This window comes from Patiria miniata, unplaced genomic scaffold (assembly GCF_015706575.1).
Source record: "Patiria miniata isolate m_02_andy unplaced genomic scaffold, ASM1570657v1 HiC_scaffold_8, whole genome shotgun sequence".
In the NCBI taxonomy this organism is placed as follows: Eukaryota; Metazoa; Echinodermata; class Asteroidea; order Valvatida; family Asterinidae; genus Patiria; species Patiria miniata.
The window spans coordinates 6429452-6449413 of NW_024037075.1; the positions used below are offsets into that span (position 1 = coordinate 6429452).

The window sequence follows — 19962 nt, forward strand, 5'->3', positions numbered from 1 at the left end:
TTGTGTATGGGGTGACCTTGGTAAAATATTTTTTCTCCATGGTGCGTGGCCACCGAGTGCCCCTATTCTTTCATATGCTTCGCTTGCCGCCCCTGCGCCGAGTGCAACGAATACTCAGAAGGACTACACATTAAGTATGCCTTGCGCGGTCTGACCAATCGAAAGTCTACACTGCGTAGTATTTCCGGGCTATGCAAAACTGTCGATGGCAACGCGTACTGCAGCCTGCTCCACACCCTGGAAACGAGGTTGGGTCTACGGTGCTCGCTATTTGCATGATTTGAAGCACAAGCATGTGAGTGACGTGTATAGTGCTCTGTTGCTTCCATCGTGTGTTAATACAGCTCCATGCTTCCACCAAGGCTGAGCGTTGTGAGTTCGCTGCCCGCCACAGTGTTGCGTTATAATTTTGGGGGCCTGTCTGGGATCAACGAAGGATCGATGCATTGCTTCAAACATCGAGATCTTAAACGCAGTCACACAAAAAATCAACGAAAATGTGTCCGATCCGGCGGAAGACACCCTCCACATTTTTCCACGGACGTGGAGCGATTTTGGCGTCGCGAAAGACCGCGGTCTCTGATCATTTCTCGGAGGCCGAGTAAAATTTGCTCTTATATAGATGGTTGACCCAAGTTGAATAACAGTTGACTCGACAAGTTCCTCGCAGACAGTCTCGCAAATTGTAAGACGTTCAAGTTTACGTTTGTTGAGTCCAATATACTGAAACTTAATTATGACCTTCTTAATCAGCCTTCGCCTGTGTACTACGGCAAGCCTTTCAAGTATGTTTTCTCACAAATGCCACTGCCTCACAAAATGCCAATTTAACAGACCAACGGGAACATTTACAGACTGTTGCCATGGTACATAATTATCATGGGCGTCAATCGGTGGGGGACGGGGAACCCCTCCATCCCCCCCCCCCCCCCCCATTTTAAAGCGGTGGAGACTTTTTGGGTCCCCTCCCCCCACTTTTCTTCCCCAATTTAAAATTGTAGCTACTACATGTATAATGATTCTATTACTCAGAATAGCTGATTCAATGACACCAAACTCGAAAATGATGTTTAAAAGATGATCTTTTGCTAAAAAAAAAATTGTTTTAGTGGTCAGAAATTGCCTCAGATCGCACCACAGAAATTGCTTTTCTATAACTGCATGTCTTCTCAACTAAATCCCCCAATTACATTCATCTCCCCACATTTTCATCCCCAACTCTACGCCCTACCCGATCTATGATCGGGTAAATCAACGAGGTATCGATGCATTGCTTCAAATATTGTGATCTTTGAACTATGTTGGGTTGGAATAACAAAGAGTGCATAAATAATAATATTGGCGGTTGTTGGCTGTTTGGCCTTGCTTATATTATGGTTGAACCATGCCAACTTGAATAAAATAGTTAAATCGACTTTTTCCTCGCAGGTCTCGCAAATTGTAAGAAGTTCAAGTTTACGTTTGTTGAAGAGTCCAATACTGTACCTTCATAATGACCTTCCTCCATGATTCAGACTATGTAATTTTATGGTAACACACTCAACATTTCTATTGCAAATGCCACCTTCACGTTTTATTCCATTATGATTTATTGTCAAAACAGTACAATCAGCCTTCGCCTGTGTACTATACGGTAAGTCTTTCAACTCAGTTTTCCCACATTAACAAACGCGACTGCCTCACACAATGCAACAGACCAACGGGAAAATTTACAGACAGTTATACATGCCATGGTACATAATTATCATGGGCGCGGCGTCAATCGGTGGGGGACGGGGGACCCCCACCCCAACATTTAAAAGCGGGCACTGAATATCGTTTGGTTCCCTACCCCCACTTTTTCTTCCCCGAATAAAAATTGTAGCCTACTATAATATTCTTTTGCTCAGAACAGCTGATTCAATGACTCCAAACTCGAAAATGATGTTTAAAAGATGATCTGTTGTTTTACTATATCATACGTGGTCAGAAATTGCCTCAGATCGCGTCACCGTAAATTGCTTTTCTATAGCTACATGTCTTCTCAACTAAATCCCCCATTTACATTTAACTCCCCACACTTTCAACCCCAACACAAATACGCCCTACCCGATCTATGATCGGGTAAATCAGCTTGTTTCAAAATAATTGGGGGGATTTTTGGGGGGTGGGGGGATTTTTTGGGGGTGGGGGGTAGTTTTGGGGTTTTCTTCTTTTTTCCCCAATTTGAGTTGAATGTTGTGGTTGAGTTTCTTTAAGTGGTACCCAACAGGGATGAGATTGTCTATTTAAAAAAAGGACTGAAAATTGGATGGAAGGTCTGAAAGATTCAAAAAGTTTGATTTCGGACAAAAGTCTAAAGAATCTCATGCCTGGTACCCGGGTACCGGTACCTATGTACCCATGTTTTTTTTAATGGTGTACCCGTGTTTTTTTTTAATGGGGAACCCGGTTCCCATACTACCCGTAAATGTGCACTCCAATCATTTGTATTCCTAGACAAATAGTAAACACCCAAAAAAAATCTATTTTCGAAACGAAACTTACAGTACCGGTATATCTTTAAAATATGTAGAAAAGTATGTAGTAATTACCGATACCTTGTCTTTCATCCTATTCAGAACGTGAATGAGAAGCTTGTACAATACTGCCTTGTTGAGTTTCTGATGGGGTGATTTGATTGACTACAAATGAAAGGGGGGAAATAACAACATAATTACTTCAAGTAATATGATATTTATCAATTATGTTGAGCTCGCAGAGCTTTCTACGTGTATATGGTCATTATATGGTCATTAAAACCCTCCCTCTCTGGCTGGCAAATTCAACAAAGCCACCCCAGCAGTCAAAATCAATCAAGTGACTGTTTTAAACAGTTGAGTGCTCCTTGCCCACATAAAGCAGGATTAACTGGCTATGACTGTTTATGTAACTTGATAAAGCTGTGCTTTGACTGTAGGTGATTGAATAGCCAGCTGTGCCTCCAGTTACTTTCTTTTGATGTTGAAAGAATATGACTAGACACTGTGCGTATTGAAATATGATCCGACTGTTGGTGACTAGCCTGTGTAGAAGGCATGGTAGGGGAAGTGGAATCAATTACTGACTGTCTGTTTGATCCATTTTTAGATCACTGTGTATTTCACTTGGAACAGTACTTAAAATTGTAGATTTTGCAAGTGCTACGTGCAGAACTTCACTAAAACAATGGTCCTGACACTTGGGTTTTGCTGTTTTTGACTCCCCCTGAAGTATAGATCTAGTCCCCGTTTACGGGGCTTGTCTACAGAATGCAGCACCACTACAATCAACTGACCTTGCAGGCAGGACACGTCCAAGACGACCCAAGCTTACTCACATCCGCCCCCTCCGTCACACACTCTGGGTGATACACACGGTAACAAGACCCACAGCACAGGACCTCCCCCGGGCCGTGACACTTGCAGCAGTACCAGTCATGTGACTCCTTGCTCTATTGTTAAGAAAACAAACAAAATACAACAGGTGTAACAATCATTCATTGATTTGTGACAGCTGCTGAGATATTTGCTTATAGGGCCCATGCAATGTTATTATTTTAATGCTATCTGTTGAAATACACCTTTCTGTCCCATTTAACAGTATTTTCAATTTCCGTTTTGCCATTTTCAAGGGTATTTTTGTGCCTTTTTGGTTTTTATGCTAATGCAAAATTCCAGGCAGAAACCACAATGTAACAGCTATTTCAGCACAAAAAGTTGCCAGCATGTTGGATATTTTGCTGTCATAAATTTTCTCTTCTTTGGTGATTCGTGAAATGATTCGTGGTGATTGGAAAATGTTTTCAGTAAACAAATTTTGGGGTTCACAATTTGAACAGCAAACTTCTAAACTGAACAGTTGTCTTCCTGAAATGACAGCAACAGCGCCCTCAGTTGACTGGAAAAGCATGGACAATTTTTAAAGTTTAAAGAATTGCGCTTTTCGATAAAAATGAACCAAAAAGGGATGGCAAATAGTTTTCATACATTAAAGAGGAGTAAAAAATTGCACAAAATGTGTTCCTAAGAAAAATTCACTGCATGACTGACCCCTTTAATTTTTCAACAAAGTCAAGCATACATGTACATGTACCCTACCAGTAGCTGAAACGTGAACTCTGCCGAATTCACCAAAGTGCAACAAAATGCAACAGGAATAAGGAATACCCTGTCACCCTGTGGAACACCACATCCAATAGTGTACATGTACAGTAGCTTTCACTCCAATTGTATTTTGTCACAATTTGACAGGGTGGAGGCCAAGAAAACAATTGCAATTCTTGGTGGTGAAACAAATGATCTTGAAATTAAAATTTACCCCAACAAAAGAATTTATAATGAAAGATGTAAACTGTTCTTTAAAACAAAATCAAAATCTACTAGGTCAAATTTTTCCACCAATTCAATGTATGCTACGCAGAGTAGAAACTGAAGTTCTTATAGGGCTTATGTTATTTTTTATAGAAAGGTTCTGGGTACTCATTTGTATATACTGGTATTCATCTAATGATAACTTCCTTTTCCTATCTGTATAAGTAAACAGTAACATCTGGATAAGTAATCACACATGTCAGTCGGTTACATTTAGGTGAATGCTTTCAACCAAACGTAAGTTCTCCCTGGTAGGACTATATATCGTTGTTTATACATCATCTCATTTGTGACCAACTCCACAAAAAAGGGTATTATGTCGCATTGTGCATTATCGTGTAATGGCCTACTCAACGTTGAGAGGGTGAAAATTTCGTCAAAATGTGATTTTCATTTTTTTTGTCTTTATTACCTACAGTTTCCGGTTTCATTCACAGAAATGTTGATTTTGATGAACAAAGTGGGGAAAAAACAACCATTTTGTGTACATCGTTCTGAACTTCTACAACAGAGCCAGTTATTTCAAAGCCTGTTTTCTCAGTTGTGTAAATCTCAGTTTTCTCAGTTCTTTGAAATCGGCTGCTGGAGGGTTAGGGATGTTTATTTTGACATGAATGAACTCTGTCATATGTTATGGTTCTCAGAAGAAAAAAATGCCCAATGTGCATGTTACATAAGCAGTTTCCCTTGATTAATCAACTAAGTACTTTATGAATGAATTTATCAATTAACAGCAACAAATGTGGGCATCTGCTTAGACCTGCAATCTCTAGTTGCCAGGTTTTAACGTACTTTGGTTGCTATAGGAGGTATTTAGCAGCTGTTGGGAGTAGGCAATATTTTAGAGTTGTAAACAAGACAATCAGCAGATGGGCGATTCTTCAAAAATTGATGCTAAATTAAACTTTTGGGGGGAAAAGGTTTTATATTTGATGAAATACAAATGATTTATGTTCACTAAAGTGTTGCCAGTAAGTAAAGATGCATATTTCTTAAGATGTTTCATAAGTTGGTCTTTCCGTGCATAAATTAGCATAATTTTAATTACAAATGTCACACACGCGATCAATCAATATGTCACACACATTACCACAGAACAATTCCCATTTAGTAAGACTAAAGTAGAGGGTGTACATTGTTTGTTCATTCTGTAAGTCATAACTCCAAAATAAGTGTGGGTGTGTGTGTCCTTAGAACTTTGGAGAAAAGCTTGATTTTCCAGTATGGACCAGATAACATTTTTACATCTGATGTCACACAGGTGACCAAACTTTGATGACCCCTCATAATATTTTGACACAATTTGTAAAAGTAAAAACTTAACACTGAGGCAGGGAGTAAAAAGTACTAACCTGATGAATCAGTGAAAGTAATGTCAGATGCAGTTAACAAGGGCTAAAGCTTCAAAAATCAGACGAGCCCAACTTTATGTCACACAGTGACCAAGGAGTGGCATGGATAATCAGACGAATCGCAATTCAGATCAAAAGTATCAGGGCATGAAATAATGACAATGAAATGCCTTTGTCTCGGTTCATATGAATAGCTTGTCCCTTGACTCACACTGGATGACTTGATGACTTGTATTTGATGACAGATAGTCTAGGGGGAGACATTGTTATGGTTTGATACGTGATAACCCACTGCCGCGAAAGGTCAATTATCACTACGAACTGTTATCACCCATGAATCGCCAGCAACAATGTCTAGCTAGGAAATCTTGTAAAATCTGCCCCCGAAAAATTGGGGACACTAGTGCGCGTGCGCTACTTCTGCAGGCAATTACGGTCTATTTTCAGTCCCCCAGTACTAAATATCACAAAAAAAGCTGCCCAGTGAAGATTGCACAAAAGTCTTGCTGCATATGGTATGCTACTGGAAGAAATTTAAGAGTCTGGATTGGAACTACTATGAAAGGTTTTGAATACGCGCTGAATGCATTAGGCCAAACAAATGCACGCGCATTACACAAGCGCTACAAGATTCCCAAGCCGGTTTCTGGTGGTTGATACCCTTGTAGCTGGTCATCGTGATACCAATGTAACTGGTCATCGTGATACCCATGTAGCTGGTCATCGTGATAACGCCCTCTCATGGGGGTGGGTTATCGCTACATTATCAAACCACAACAACATGTTCCCCCAGACTATCTGACATCAAGCACAAGTCATCACCTCATCCAGTTTTAATAAACCATAACTCCCTAGGCCTTTTTGCTAGGATATAGCCTCAATCCTGCAAATTTCTCCATTATTTCTTGAATATGGTCTGTGGAGGGGTGACCACTGCCTGAATCCTGCAAGATCCTGTGGCAGTGACTGTCAATATGTTGAGGCTTGGCCAGCTGACATCTTGGAGCAGTACGGAGGATTTCAAGCATAATCCAGGCCTATTTTTATACACAGCTGAGCCAAAACAACACAGGGTCCGGCCCAAGACCTTGACAAAGTGCATGAAATCAGTAACACACTTTTGCCATGTAACCTCAACCCTCCAAATTCCTCCACTTTGGCAGACATGATTTTGAAGGATTCAGGGCGGTTAAGGTTACGTCAAGTGAGAGGCTATCCGGTTCATTGGTAAAAACATTATTCACGCGCATCCACCATTGATTACTAGCGCCCACTGGCTACAAACGCTCGAGCTGCGTTAACTTCAGGTTCCAATTGTGCAGAAAGTGCTGGAGGTGACGTCACACTAACGAACCGGATTCCAATGAACTGAGACAAATGAATTTTACTATCATCTCTTCATCCCCTGATACTTTTGGCCTGATTTGCAATTTGTCTGATTATCTGCCGATTGTCTTGTTTAAATCCTTGGGTTTTGAGGTGTTACTGACCGATAGGGTTAACATTAATTACCTCTTCTTCCTGTTCCACGGCACACCAGTAGGCCTCCTGCTCTTGGCCAGCCCTCATGCCCTTCTTGGCTCTCGAGTTATCCTTGACAATCAACCCGTCTTTAGTGGCATAGGCTAACTGCAATCATCAGAACATGTACGAACGATGTGAACAGGGTGGATTCTTTTGTCTTTAATCAAGGATACTTACCGAAACCGATTTAACAAGAAAATCATTTGTTCAATGTTAAGATAGGAATGGTATCAAACACCCTGTGAAATTACTCTGCATTAAAAATGGTATCATTCAGAAGAACCAATCATTTAAGATGGTTTAAGAAAATGTGCCCATGGGAGCAGTTTTTTGACGTGCAATGGAATTTAAAAATTGTGAATGCATTCTCTCTGGTTTCTCAAAATGTATAGGCCTACAGTATTCACTGAGCTGAAACTTCAACAAGTTAGTTTTTTCATGCACTCTTCTCAAGATTTTGAGCAATTTTGTTGCCTCAAATGAAAAAAAAATGCACGAAGAGCAAAAGTTTCCATGTACCATTAAGGCTGCTGACACGTTAATCAGGGGTTTGATGTCATACCATATCACTGAGTTATCAGGCCTTATCGTGGATATCTCAAAATTCTTGGATTTCTCCAAATACTGACTTTTTTTCTGGTTGTCCAACCACCTAAATTGTTACCCAACAAACAAGATCAATCGGATCTCGGAAGCTGCGGGCCAACAAATGCACGTTAACCTTAATTTGACCTTTGACCCCATAGCTGTAAGTCAGATGAAGAGGTCACCATGGACATTTTTTAATGTTTGACCAAGGCCAACATGTTGAAGGCGCTACCTTTGTCATCTGAAGTTTATTTGGAATTTGATGTTATTTTGACCTGGGTTACTGATACTTTTGACAAAGTTTGGTTGAAATTGGTCAAAGGATGTAGGAGCAATAGACAATGCCAACGTTTGTAACTAACTAGCCAAAAAACTAACTAACTCATGAACAGACTAACGAAGAGACATGATGATTTGTTGAGCTGCTACCCGCAGCTAAAAAGGCAATATCTGACATATGACAAGCCAAACATAGGCTCAGATTGATACCTGCTGACAACAAGCCAATATAGGCTCTGTGCAAGACAGCGCAGATGGTGCTTTGTGATCTCTCACAAGAACTCCATTCTAAGACCCACCACATGCGCTCTCTTGATCACATGTAGATGGCACCAACTACGCATGAAGAATTTGAATAGTAACGGATAATATTTGCATTTGCCCTAATTTCATGAAATGGACAGATTTAAGGGCTATTCATTTACAGCAGACATCGTTCCATTGCGATTTTGTGTGTCCGTAGGAGCTGAAAATAAACAAGAAGCTCACCGCTGTTCATTTTCAACCGTCAAAAGTCTAGCTCATGGAATCTGTCATGCATAAAACCCATAGGTCACAGGGAGTGTCTGAGTGCCGGCTCTGCCATGGGAAAGTACAACACACATATATCTTGCGTACCGAAACATGCGCGTGAAGTCCACAGCTGGCTCGCGGAGTTTAATTAACCCTTACCCTACTTGACCCTCCAACGCATGCCAATATGTGCCTCAAGAAAATCTCCTATGTTTTTTGCATGGCCCTCCAATATCTGCCATGTCATTTCAAGGGTAACTGGACAGGCACTCCAATACATGCCACAGAGAACAATGAGAGTCCTCTGATAACAAAGTGAGTGCCCCCAGCTGGTCAGAATCAGGCACCCTCCAGGGCCTCCAACTCCTGCCAATTGGAGCCTTCACTGTTAAGACTTGTTATCTGCCAAATAACTGCAGCTGGAGGGCATTGGCATAACCAACTGACATGCAGTAAACTACCCTCAGAGAGTAAGGGTTAATGGATGTATTTGAGAAAACTGTTTGTTCTGTGCAATGGTTAGGCCCCCAAAAAAAAAAATAGTTCTGCTTCCGGTTTCCCTACCTACCCTATTCTGACAGCCCCTACCCTAATTTTTTTATTGGAAAAATGAGAAAAAAAACACCCAAAACCATCAATTTCTACCTCTTACCCTTGACAACACGCAGATGCCTCCATATGATGGTACACAAAAAAAATTTGCCAAAACAAAATAAATTCCCTACCTATCTACCCTATATTCAAATGCCATGTAATCGGAGCATAACTCTTCTTTTTTTTTTTTGGTCTTAGGTCCTTACAATGGGTAGTACTAATACCAAATTCCCCTTTCCCTGAGAATGGCAGCATACCAGGCTTCACAGGATGTTTCATACTATTATTTACTGAAAATCAAGTGGGCTATTTCATAACATTGTGGCAGTTTTGTGTTGAGTGTTTGCAAATGATCCTATATTAAATGTATCTATATATTTAAAGGGAAAATACAACATTTGCAAACATCAAAAAATAAAACTACCAAATCATTTTGAAATACCTTGCTGGACTGTTAGTGAATGACAGTGTAAAGCATCCTGTAAAATCATGGCACCTGGTATACTGTCATTTTCAAGAAAAGTGCTATTTTTGTATCAATTTCCAACGCTGATCGGCCGATCAACGTTGGAAACAACTGGCTTTTTTTTCAAATACTGGCCCCAATTGACCATCGCACTTGTTTGCAATCGATTACAAACCTATGAACGGGTACGAGCCAGCTAGACTGGTTCCCTGACCTTACAATTCCCCAATGTATGTAAACTGCTCTGTTTTTTCTTATATGGAGTCAGGGAACCAGACTACAGGAAAATGATCGTTTTTCTTGGTTTTTATAGCATTTTCGAACCCAAAACCTCAAAAAAGTCAGTGTAACTATATTTGCTATATATTTCCAACCCCCCAATTCCATCCATTTCTGAAAATTACAGCAAAAGCAAATTTGATGTATATTCCCTTTAATATGAACATGCATAAACCAATTAAGCATATTTGTTTAAGCACTTTTGAGTAAGCAGTTGCTGCAAGCCATCGAGAGTTTAACTCTACTCTTGTCTCTGCTGAGGAGATACTTACCGGTATGTACTATTGAGCCCATATCAGCTTGACATCAAGTACACACTGTCGCAATTCCAATTTCATGTAACCCATTTCCCCCTGAAACAACCCTGCCTTTTACTCCCTGTAGCGGCCAAAACCGACCAAACACTAAAATAAATTTTACATAAATAGCGACATTAGATCACTTGCAAACCCTCCAAAACAAAACTGCCAATTAGTTTGAAATAGCCCACTTGATTGCAAGTAAATAATAGTATGAAAGATTCTGTGAAATCATTGAGCCTGGCATGCTGTCATTCTCAAGGGAAGGGGAATTTCTATCACTTTTATCAACTACTAATGATGGTTGGCACCAAACCATTGCTGAGAACAAACAGTTTTCTCCAATACTACATCCGTTAAATGGCCGCGAGCCAGCTGTTGACTTCATGCATACTTTCGAGTACACTAGGTATGTGTATGTATTACTTTCCAATGACAGAGCCAGCATTTGCGCACTCCCTGTGACCTATAGGTTCTGGTTGGAAATGAACAGTATGCTTTTTTTTTCATGTTTTTCCAGCATCAGTGGACACAAAATATTGAACAGCTCAGTGGACCGATGTCTGCTATAAAAAGACCTTAAATTGATCAATTTGATGAAATTACAACAACTGCAAACGATCCAGCGTACATGTACTTTAACCATAACTCCCTAGGCACTTTTGCTTGGATGTAACCTCAATCCTGCAAAATCCTCCAACTGCCTCCATTTTACAAATTGCTTACAGCTTCAATCCGCCAAAATCCTCCGTTATTTCTTGAATGTGGTCCTTGGAGGGCGACCACTGCTTCAATCCTGAAAAAACCTCCGGCAATCACTGTCAATACGTTCAGGCAGAGCCAGTGACATCCTGGAGCAGTGCGGAGGATTTCACGTATAATCTAGGCCTAAATTTATACACGGCTGAGCAGAAACAACACAAGGTCCAGCCCAAGACCTTGACACAGTGCATCCTCCCAAATCAGCAACACACTTTTCCCATGTAGCCTCAATCATGCAAAATCCTCCATTTTGCAAAGAGGATTTGGAGGATTTGGGAAGGTTCGGGTTAAGGATTCTTCAGTGAATGAATACAATGTTCCATAGTCAAGGATTCAAATATGACGGAGGAAGCCCCGTGTAGTGCCTACCTGTTGCTGCGTCTCCTTAGCAATGACGCTGTACTCGCGCTTCATGAACTTGAGGATGCGGTCCAAGTTGGCCACCTGTTTCTGGTTGCGGATGGCCGTGACTGCCTCCCATAACTGCTGGACAATGTGGGGGTCTGACAACCGCCTCGTGGCCAAGATGGGCGCCATGATGAATCTGCTCTAACAGAATTCTGTTGACAAATCACCATCAATTTAATAACAATAATAATAATGATATCATTACCAATAGTGGGTCACTAGGGAGACATTCCAAGAGACTCATGCACACATTTTTCTTCCAAATTTGTTGACCCTAACCCCAATCTTACCCTATCCTACCCCCACGAATTTTGGTATACAGTGGAACGTCGCTATAACGAACATCGTAGGATCAACATAACTTGTTTGTACTAGTGAAATCGTAAGTGGTGCCCTATTTCACCATTGTTATACATGTAGTTGCAGTGGCATTTACAAACCACGTGCGGAGTCGCCAAACTTTTCCATTCGTCTTTTCGTTCTGTAAGCAGAACTTCAACCTGTACGCCCTGGTAGTTACTGAAGGACGACTTTGAACACGTGCGACTATTGACTCATGTATTTTACAGTATTTGAGCTTACACAGGTGGCTTTCCCCTTCTATTCCTTCGGATAATAGCTATTTGTCGCTCCAACAACAGTGTTCGGTACGTTTTGTACACAGAAATCGGGAGCCAACGTTGATGTTCGGTGAAGCGGAATGCTCGGTATAGTGGTGTTTGGTATAGTGACAGGGTGCTATACATGTAGTTATGTTTTGGACCACGAGCAAACAATCAAGCCTATAAAAATGTGCCTTTAAGAGCTGTGACATTCAGGAGACATTGAAATGTCTCCCTAATGTCTGGTGTCTTCCAAAGGCATTATGTCTCCTTAAGGTACCATTAACAGTTGTAACACATACTTTAAGAATGTTTGGGGAAAAAATTTCAGTGCAAGTAACACAAAAATGTATGTGTCCTATCGGTATGCACAGCTACATGTATAGTGTACACGTACACAAGGAAACATGCCTACATATTAGCAGCAATATTGTGATCTAAAAGAAAAGAATTATGGGGCCAAATTACAGATTTTCCGTTCAATAAAAAGATGAAAACATCACTTAATGCCAGCCCATGCAAGCAATTTTTAATTTTCAAAAGGGTATTTCCCACACAGAACAGTCACTTGATGGCACATGCCATGATTACACAGTCACATTCCTATGCATAACTATGTGCAATTGTACATGCGAACTTGAAAAGTCCCTAGTGTCCTTGCATGACCCCAAATGCTCAATACAACTGGTTCTATACGTAATATGGGAACCTTTTGTACGAACCAGGATGTACGTAGCAGGAAATGTGCAGCGTACATGTACTGATGTGTTAAATATTGTATTCACATGTATGTATGTACAGTACGTGCACACAGAGGAAAAATATCTGCCCTTTTCCTCCACAGTCTACTCTACTCCACCACTTGTGGTCAATCAAACTAAACCGTGACCATGGTGTGACTTACCCCTAGATCACAGAGTACACTGACTATTGTTATGTGACACTTGTTTTTAAAACAATACAAAAGTGCCAAGTTAACCAAAGTCTCTTACAGGTATACATTGTTCAGGTTTTTCAATCAACTACAGGGCAATTCCACGACAATGTGGACATGGCTGAAAAGTGAAGAAAGAAAATAGTGAAATCTGTAGAGCTGCAAGTACCGCAACCTCAAAATGTGGTAACAAATTAAAGGGAACAACAAGATTTTTCACTTGAGTGATGTGCCAGTGAGTTGGGACATTGTTAAGTGTGCTCTTTTGTCCAAAAAAAGGGGGGGGGAATTATGTATTTTGGGTAGTCATTTTGGCCCATTTTGTTTTTACATGCAAAAAGCAAGCACTGTCTAATACTGTGAGTTCTTGGTTTTCAGACAGAAAGGTTCACATTTTATGACAAAAGAGTTTTTTGTGAGATTACAATGTTCTTCATCTCGTACCAAAGATGGGCAAACTGTAACATGAGTTACCGTAATGTGAGTAACCTAAATTTATACATGTACATCTCTTTAGAGATTACAAGATTTTTTTTCTATTTTTTTTTAATTTTATGGTAGCATATATGACTTCCCCCTATTGATGTATGGACACTGAAAAGACTTTTTCAACAGTTCACAGTATGAGGAAACTTTCAAACACAAGGTACCGGTTCTTGTATTTTTTTTTTTTTTTCAGGTCCATTTTGTGTAATGTGAGTCACCAGCAGCCAGCCAACCCCGGCAAGTTCGGTGGTCGAGTGGTAAGATGTCTGCACTAGTAAGCATGAGGTCGTGGGTTCGAGTCCCACCCGAGTGATCTTTTTTCTCACAATCCCTTGGGACAACACTGAGTGTACAGTATTTATAACAAATATGTCACCGAAGGTCAAAACCCACTATTGATTTTTCTGCACCTGACAAAACAAAATCCATCTTTATATGAATACATTGTAGTTTGACACTTTTGTATTGTCAATAAAGGAATGAGTGTCATATCAACATACATGTTTACATGTAAATCATGGATGAAATCATTAGTACATGTTATGTAAATCACAGATATATTAAGACCCCCCCCCCCCCCCCCCGGAAAAAGGCCTTTGTACAATTGTTACTAACATCTCGATTTATGGAATCTGAAAAATCACCAGACGTGAAAGACAAATATCGTGCCAAAAATTGACCTCTCACTTCCGAAAATCTAAAATACATGTGGACTAGTGAAACTTGGAGTACTCGTATTAATAAAATATTTTTGAAATTAATGAAATAATTTTGTGGCGGTCATTAGGTGAAAAATGAAACTTAATTGGGAGACTAAAATGTCTTTTAGGATATACTGTCAGATCTCATTAGTACAAACTCTGTTAATACAAAATTCTGGTTATAACAAACATAAATCCTTAGTCCCAACTGTGTATTTATGTGCACAATGAATGGGACTGGTGTTCCTCTTAATACAAAATTCTGATATAACAAACAATTTGGCTAGGTCCCAACGATTTTGTATTAACGAGACTCGACTGTATACAATTCTTTTTTAATAAACCTGAAGGACTAACGGTACTAGCATTTACAACAAAATCTAAAATAGCCACTCATCAGGACTGCACTCATGCCAGCCCGACTTAATCTAGACCAATCAGCTGTAGGTAAGTTTTAATCTTTGTGAATTTAATTTTCGTTTTTGTGCAAAGTACGCGATGTGAAAACAAACATGAAAAAAAAAACAAGCAGACCTAGGAACAAAAATGGAGGATGTGAAAGGTCGTAAGTAAAAAAAATGTTTACCCATCTCCAAGCGATTTCTCATCATTTTTTTCTAGAGGAATACCAAGATAAAATTCCAACATGAATGTTTCTTGAGGTGATTACAGTTAGAAATCATTCCGTCAAAAAATTATAGCAGGTGAAAGAGCAACCCAGTGTAAAATGCTCATAGGTGGGCCGCACAAGGGGTCCAGAAGCTCGCCGTGTGACCTTTTACTTTCAGACTCTATAATTCCATGGTAACTCGCGTTACATTCAGAAGGAGTTTTCCATAACCTTTGTACTGTTATTTTAAGTCAAAGTCTTTAGAGTGGATTTTTCTCACAAAAGATCCCTTGCCTTGAAATTAAAAGACTAAACTACTGTTGGTTTGGCAATAAGTTGTGTATTGGTAAGTTTTTGCATCACTCCGGACAACACTGACTAGTGTTAATAAAAAAATATGTCTGTGAAGGGCAAAACCCAATATTGGAAAGTGCTAAAGTCAATAAAAGTTTAATACATGTACATTGTTCATGTACCATTTTGCTGTCTTTGCCCCCGATGAAATCAATACACCAAAACATTGTAGTATTCAAGGTACTTGTATACTTGCATTGTACGGTACATAGTGTGCACATTGTTCACGAAGGACAGGTGTGCGCTGACATAACCTTGAGCCAGGGATAACCTACAAATGCCCCAAGGACTCAGTTCATGGTTCCACAAGCCAGCCACGTACACACTACATGTTAGTACTATATGCCATGGTTTGGTGGGCGACTTCATTGTGTGCACAATCTCACGTGCACACTGACAGTTCACGCTATTCTGAGTGTTTCAAAGCTTCTTGAAAAGGGTTTACCCGGTCATGGGGTAGCCACAAGCCACACTGATACCAGTACAGTTAACCACATCCAAGCATGCTAACAAAAAAATGAAATGAACAAAGCAAAGGTGATGAACAAAACAAAGGTGGCTTTTTTTAGTCAGCATTTGAATGTGGAAGCCTTCAGTAGCATAGAAACACTTTGACTTTCATCTACGAAATTTGTATTCAAAATACATGAAGAGTTTGTAACTCTTTCAGTGCCAAAGTCGTACATGTACGAGGTATATTTGTTAGTTCGAAATTGCCAACCTCGTACATGTACGAGGTAATGTTCGTACCTAAAATCGCCAAACCTCGTACATCTAACCTCGTACGAGGTAGAGTAAGCATGTTATCACAAGGGGGTGCTCTCGCTCTTTCTAATAATATCATTTTTATTCAGGTACAACCTGTATTTATTTGTTTCATTCGAGTTCTTGCGAGAGGACGCAGCACTGACACTCGTATTTTCTGCAAAAAGTGCGGAATTCCCCTGTGTGCAGGACAGTGTTTCAGGGTGTATCAATATGTACGTGACTACTATTGACTTTCCAATGTACCAAGGATAAGAGCAATAACAACAAATGTAGTGATGAAAACTTATTTACTTTTTTTTTTTACAGAAATTTGAACAATTAAAAAAACGCTCAAAGTTGGGCACTTTAGGGCTAAACTTCCAGTGATTTAATCATTCATTTAGTATTTTCTATGACTAGTTTAAGAACAGTGGCCCAGTATTTTTCTACTACTATTAATCGCAATCGGCATCAACGCTATACTATAAGGTGCAAAGAGTGTACATGTGCACACGTTCACGAGTTGTGAAATATCGAGATCGCCTGCAAGGAAGATGTCTAGCCTGTAAAGTGGGCGTCTTGCCCGTGAAGTGGGCAACTCACCCAGAAAGTGAGCGACTCGCCCGCATAGCCGGCAACTCACCCTCGAGGCAAGCTACAGGCAGCAAAACCTGAAATGTCAAAATCCTTTATAGTGCTATGAAATGACAAAGGAAAAATGGCTGGCCGCCATTTGACATGCTGTGCCACCTTACAAATGTTTTATACACATTACATTGTAAGTACTGCAATGTTTATAGTTATATATACACAGCGTGTATGATTTAACCATGTAAAGAACTTGACCACTTAAATCATCTAATACACTCTTTCCCATCCCATTTTTTTCAGAGAAGAATCTCCCTAGGCCTAATGGCCGGCTCATACTTCATGGAATGACGTTGCGAAGCGAACTCATTAAGGTAATGGAGAAGTCACAATGAAACTTCAATTGTTGACGTCATGAATTTCTCTTCGCTTTCGCTTTCGGGTGAAGTATGATAGTCAGGTAGCTAGTTAGACCCAATATTTTACAAAATCGTGACCGACTAGACTAGTCCAAAGCACCCAACTTGGCAGATAGATTCTTATAGCCCTGGAGAAGATAGTTTGAAGGGGTGACACCTGAAATTCTTTTGGGAAGGATGCCTAATTTGCATCAATCTTAAATACTTGTCGGGTATATTTGTTCCCATATTTGGGTATATTTTGTATTTTATTTTTTTATGAAAAGTATATTTAGGTGATTCTACTTACACATCCTTACTTCAATAACATTTTTTAAAGCATATAAGTGACTGAATAATTGTGAAGACAGAGTAACGATCAAAATGGCTACTATTATACCCTAAAGTTACGCGCATTTACATATGTACCTTATCATATAATATTGTTAACAACACTAATCTCTTATATTGGGGGATTTCATTGAACTTGTTGAAGTTATTGAACAATGAGATGTTGGTCTCAGTGACACGGGAGAGATGAGGACCCTAATGCTGGATAGGGAACATGTTTGTAGTCACTTTTATTGTATGCAAGGCCCCAATAGAAACCATTTTTGAACTGTTTCTATACAGACATTTCCGTAACAATAGGCACACCGTGCCCAGAAGGTTTTTTTTTATGAAAGTGAACCAACTGCATTTTTGCATCAAGTCTTCAAGACGATGTAGCCCCACTAGTGTGGCCGCGGTATGCTGCGCTGAACCTCTGGCCACACACCGTTGTACCGCGCACTACTGTGGGCGTTTTCATAAAAATTACGGTCCGTTTCTTACATATGGTTGTATTCTATGATGTCCCATCTATCACTTCTGGGATGCTTAGGTGTAATGATGTTCAATTTTCCGAGATATTCTTGAATCTTTCTGGAGCCCATATGCACTCGTGAAACGTCTGGTGATGGCAGCCATTTGGAATGTGACAAGAGATAACCTCAAGCTGTGACGTCGCGTTTATGCAAATTGCTTGTCGAGCGAGGGCGCGAGTTGCAAATGCGACGGCTGCTTCCTGTGCCATGCATTTATCGTCTGGGGGCCACGTGCACTGATCTCTATTCAGGATCCACGGCACAGGGTACAGCCGTCGCATTTGCAACTCGCGCCCTCGCTCGACAAGCAATTTGCATAAATGCGACGTCACAGCTTGAGGTCATCTCTTGTCACATTCAAAATGGCTGCCATCACCAGACGTTTTACGAGTGCATATGGGCTCCAGAAAGATTCAAGAATATCTCGAAAAAATTGAACATCATTACACCTATGCATCCCAGAAGTGATAGATGGGACATCATAGAATACAACCATATGTAAGAAATGGACCGTAATTTTTATGAAAACGCCCTCAGTAGTGCGCGGTACCACAATGTGTGGCCAGAGGTTCAGCGCAGCATACCGCGGCCACACTAGTGGGGCTACAAGACGATGATGACTGGTCTTGAGACCAAGACCAGTCTCGACCTCTACAAAACTGATACTTAGCCACGCTCCAGCGTTGCGAAGAAACACGCGACACACGAGATTGTATGGGTGTCAGGACCAGAACGGCTCCTACCATTTTGCCCGTGCATGACCCGGGCATACCATGCGTGACCCCAGAAAATCAAAAGTTCAGCTCATACATTTGTTGTCGGGTCGAGGTCGTTTTTTTGCCCTCAAATTTCTTGGCAATGCAAGATCCTACACTCGCATGAATTTACTGAAAGCTTTGTATGCAACTACTTATAAAAGTTAATACTTGAGAAATGTTGTGCTGCGTGACAATTTCCAGTGTATTTATGCGACGACAGAGCGTGGCGTTGTCCATGGGACAAAGCCATACATTCTCTATTCAAGGACAACTGGACAAGGTCAAACAACAACAAGAAATATACAGTATCTAAATCCTCACTACCATCAGAAAATAATCATCCTACAAAGCAAACCTTTGATCAGTTAGGGAGTTAGCCCCATAAATGTGGCCTATTTACTGGACTGCCTCCGTAAACATAGGCCACACATCCACATGTACAAAAACGTGTCGACTTTGCCAAATTTTGATTTTCGCATTTAGGCTTAGTTTGTAGTTTATTTTTGCTTTAGAAGCATACTCACCCTCTTTATAGGCTAATCAGAAAGTGCTGCCTTTTTCAGATGTTTATTTTTCGTGAAATTTCCAGATTCATTTTTACACGTTTGCGTATCAAAATTTCAACATGAAATTTCACAAAAATTAGACATCTGAAAAAGGCAGCACTTTCAAAGGCAGGGTGAGTATGCTTCTAAAGCAAAAAAATCCTACAAACTAAGCCTAAATGTGAAAATCAAAATTTGGCAAAGTCGACACGTTTTTGTACACGTGGATGTGTGGCCTATGTTTACGGAGGCAGTCCAGTAAATAGGCCACATTTATGGGGCTATTAGGGAGTCTACTTTAGAGTCTGTTATGTTACTACAATAAAAGAGGAGAAGCATTTTATTGTATCGAAAACATACACAAAAATTACTCATGCATGCCATGAATTGAATCAAGAGCCACATAACACAGGCATGCCATGGCAATGGCATTCTTCCGTTGTCGACAGTCGTGATTGGAAACAAAAATGACAACATAGATGTGAAAATCAAGACGGATTTCCCGCTTGGTTTCTTACAGGAGTACGATCACACATTGGATCTATCATTAAGGGTACAATTAGTCTGTAGATTTTGACAAATCAAATTAATTATACATCATTTTTTCGTTGAATTTCTTACCAGCAATTCGACAGAGCCGCTGACAGCAGGTGCTGTTTTCATATTATAGTCTGGTTTCCGGTCCGCGCGCATTTTACGTACGTATAATGCATTATGTATTGTGGGATATAGGGTCCGGAGACTAGTCTTGATTCAAGGCGAGCAATCCAATCCACTTTGTTGTTTTTATTGCACAGTATCGTTAGAGGGCGCCATTTCGATTTTCTTGACATCGCAACTTTACTTTACCCGCGCATCGAAAAATGACTGAATATCTTCATTGTTTTCGCAACCCGAGCTGTTATGACTTTTTAGCCTCGAGCCTTGCGCATCTTTTGA

The 19962-nt window shown here is 40.3% G+C and overlaps 1 protein-coding gene across 3 annotated transcripts in view; it reads right to left on the minus strand.

Annotated features, from left to right (window-relative positions):
* LOC119719603 (zinc finger MYND domain-containing protein 11-like) overlaps window positions 1-19711 on the minus strand; it is a 41004-nt gene extending 21293 nt beyond the window's left edge. For 2 of the 3 annotated variants that reach the window (XM_038189085.1, XM_038189084.1), the window contains exons 1-5: window positions 19645-19711; window positions 11396-11586; window positions 7235-7351; window positions 3296-3451; window positions 2574-2663 (exon numbers count right to left, since the gene is read on the minus strand). In XM_038189085.1, the coding sequence (XP_038045013.1) occupies window positions 2574-2663; window positions 3296-3451; window positions 7235-7351; window positions 11396-11563 (531 nt within the window). In that variant the 5' untranslated portion in view covers window positions 11564-11586; window positions 19645-19711. The remainder of the gene's footprint in view (window positions 1-2573; window positions 2664-3295; window positions 3452-7234; window positions 7352-11395; window positions 11587-19644) is intronic. The other variant, XM_038189086.1, reaches the window with a different exon arrangement.
* Window positions 19712-19962: the final 251 nt, after the last annotated feature.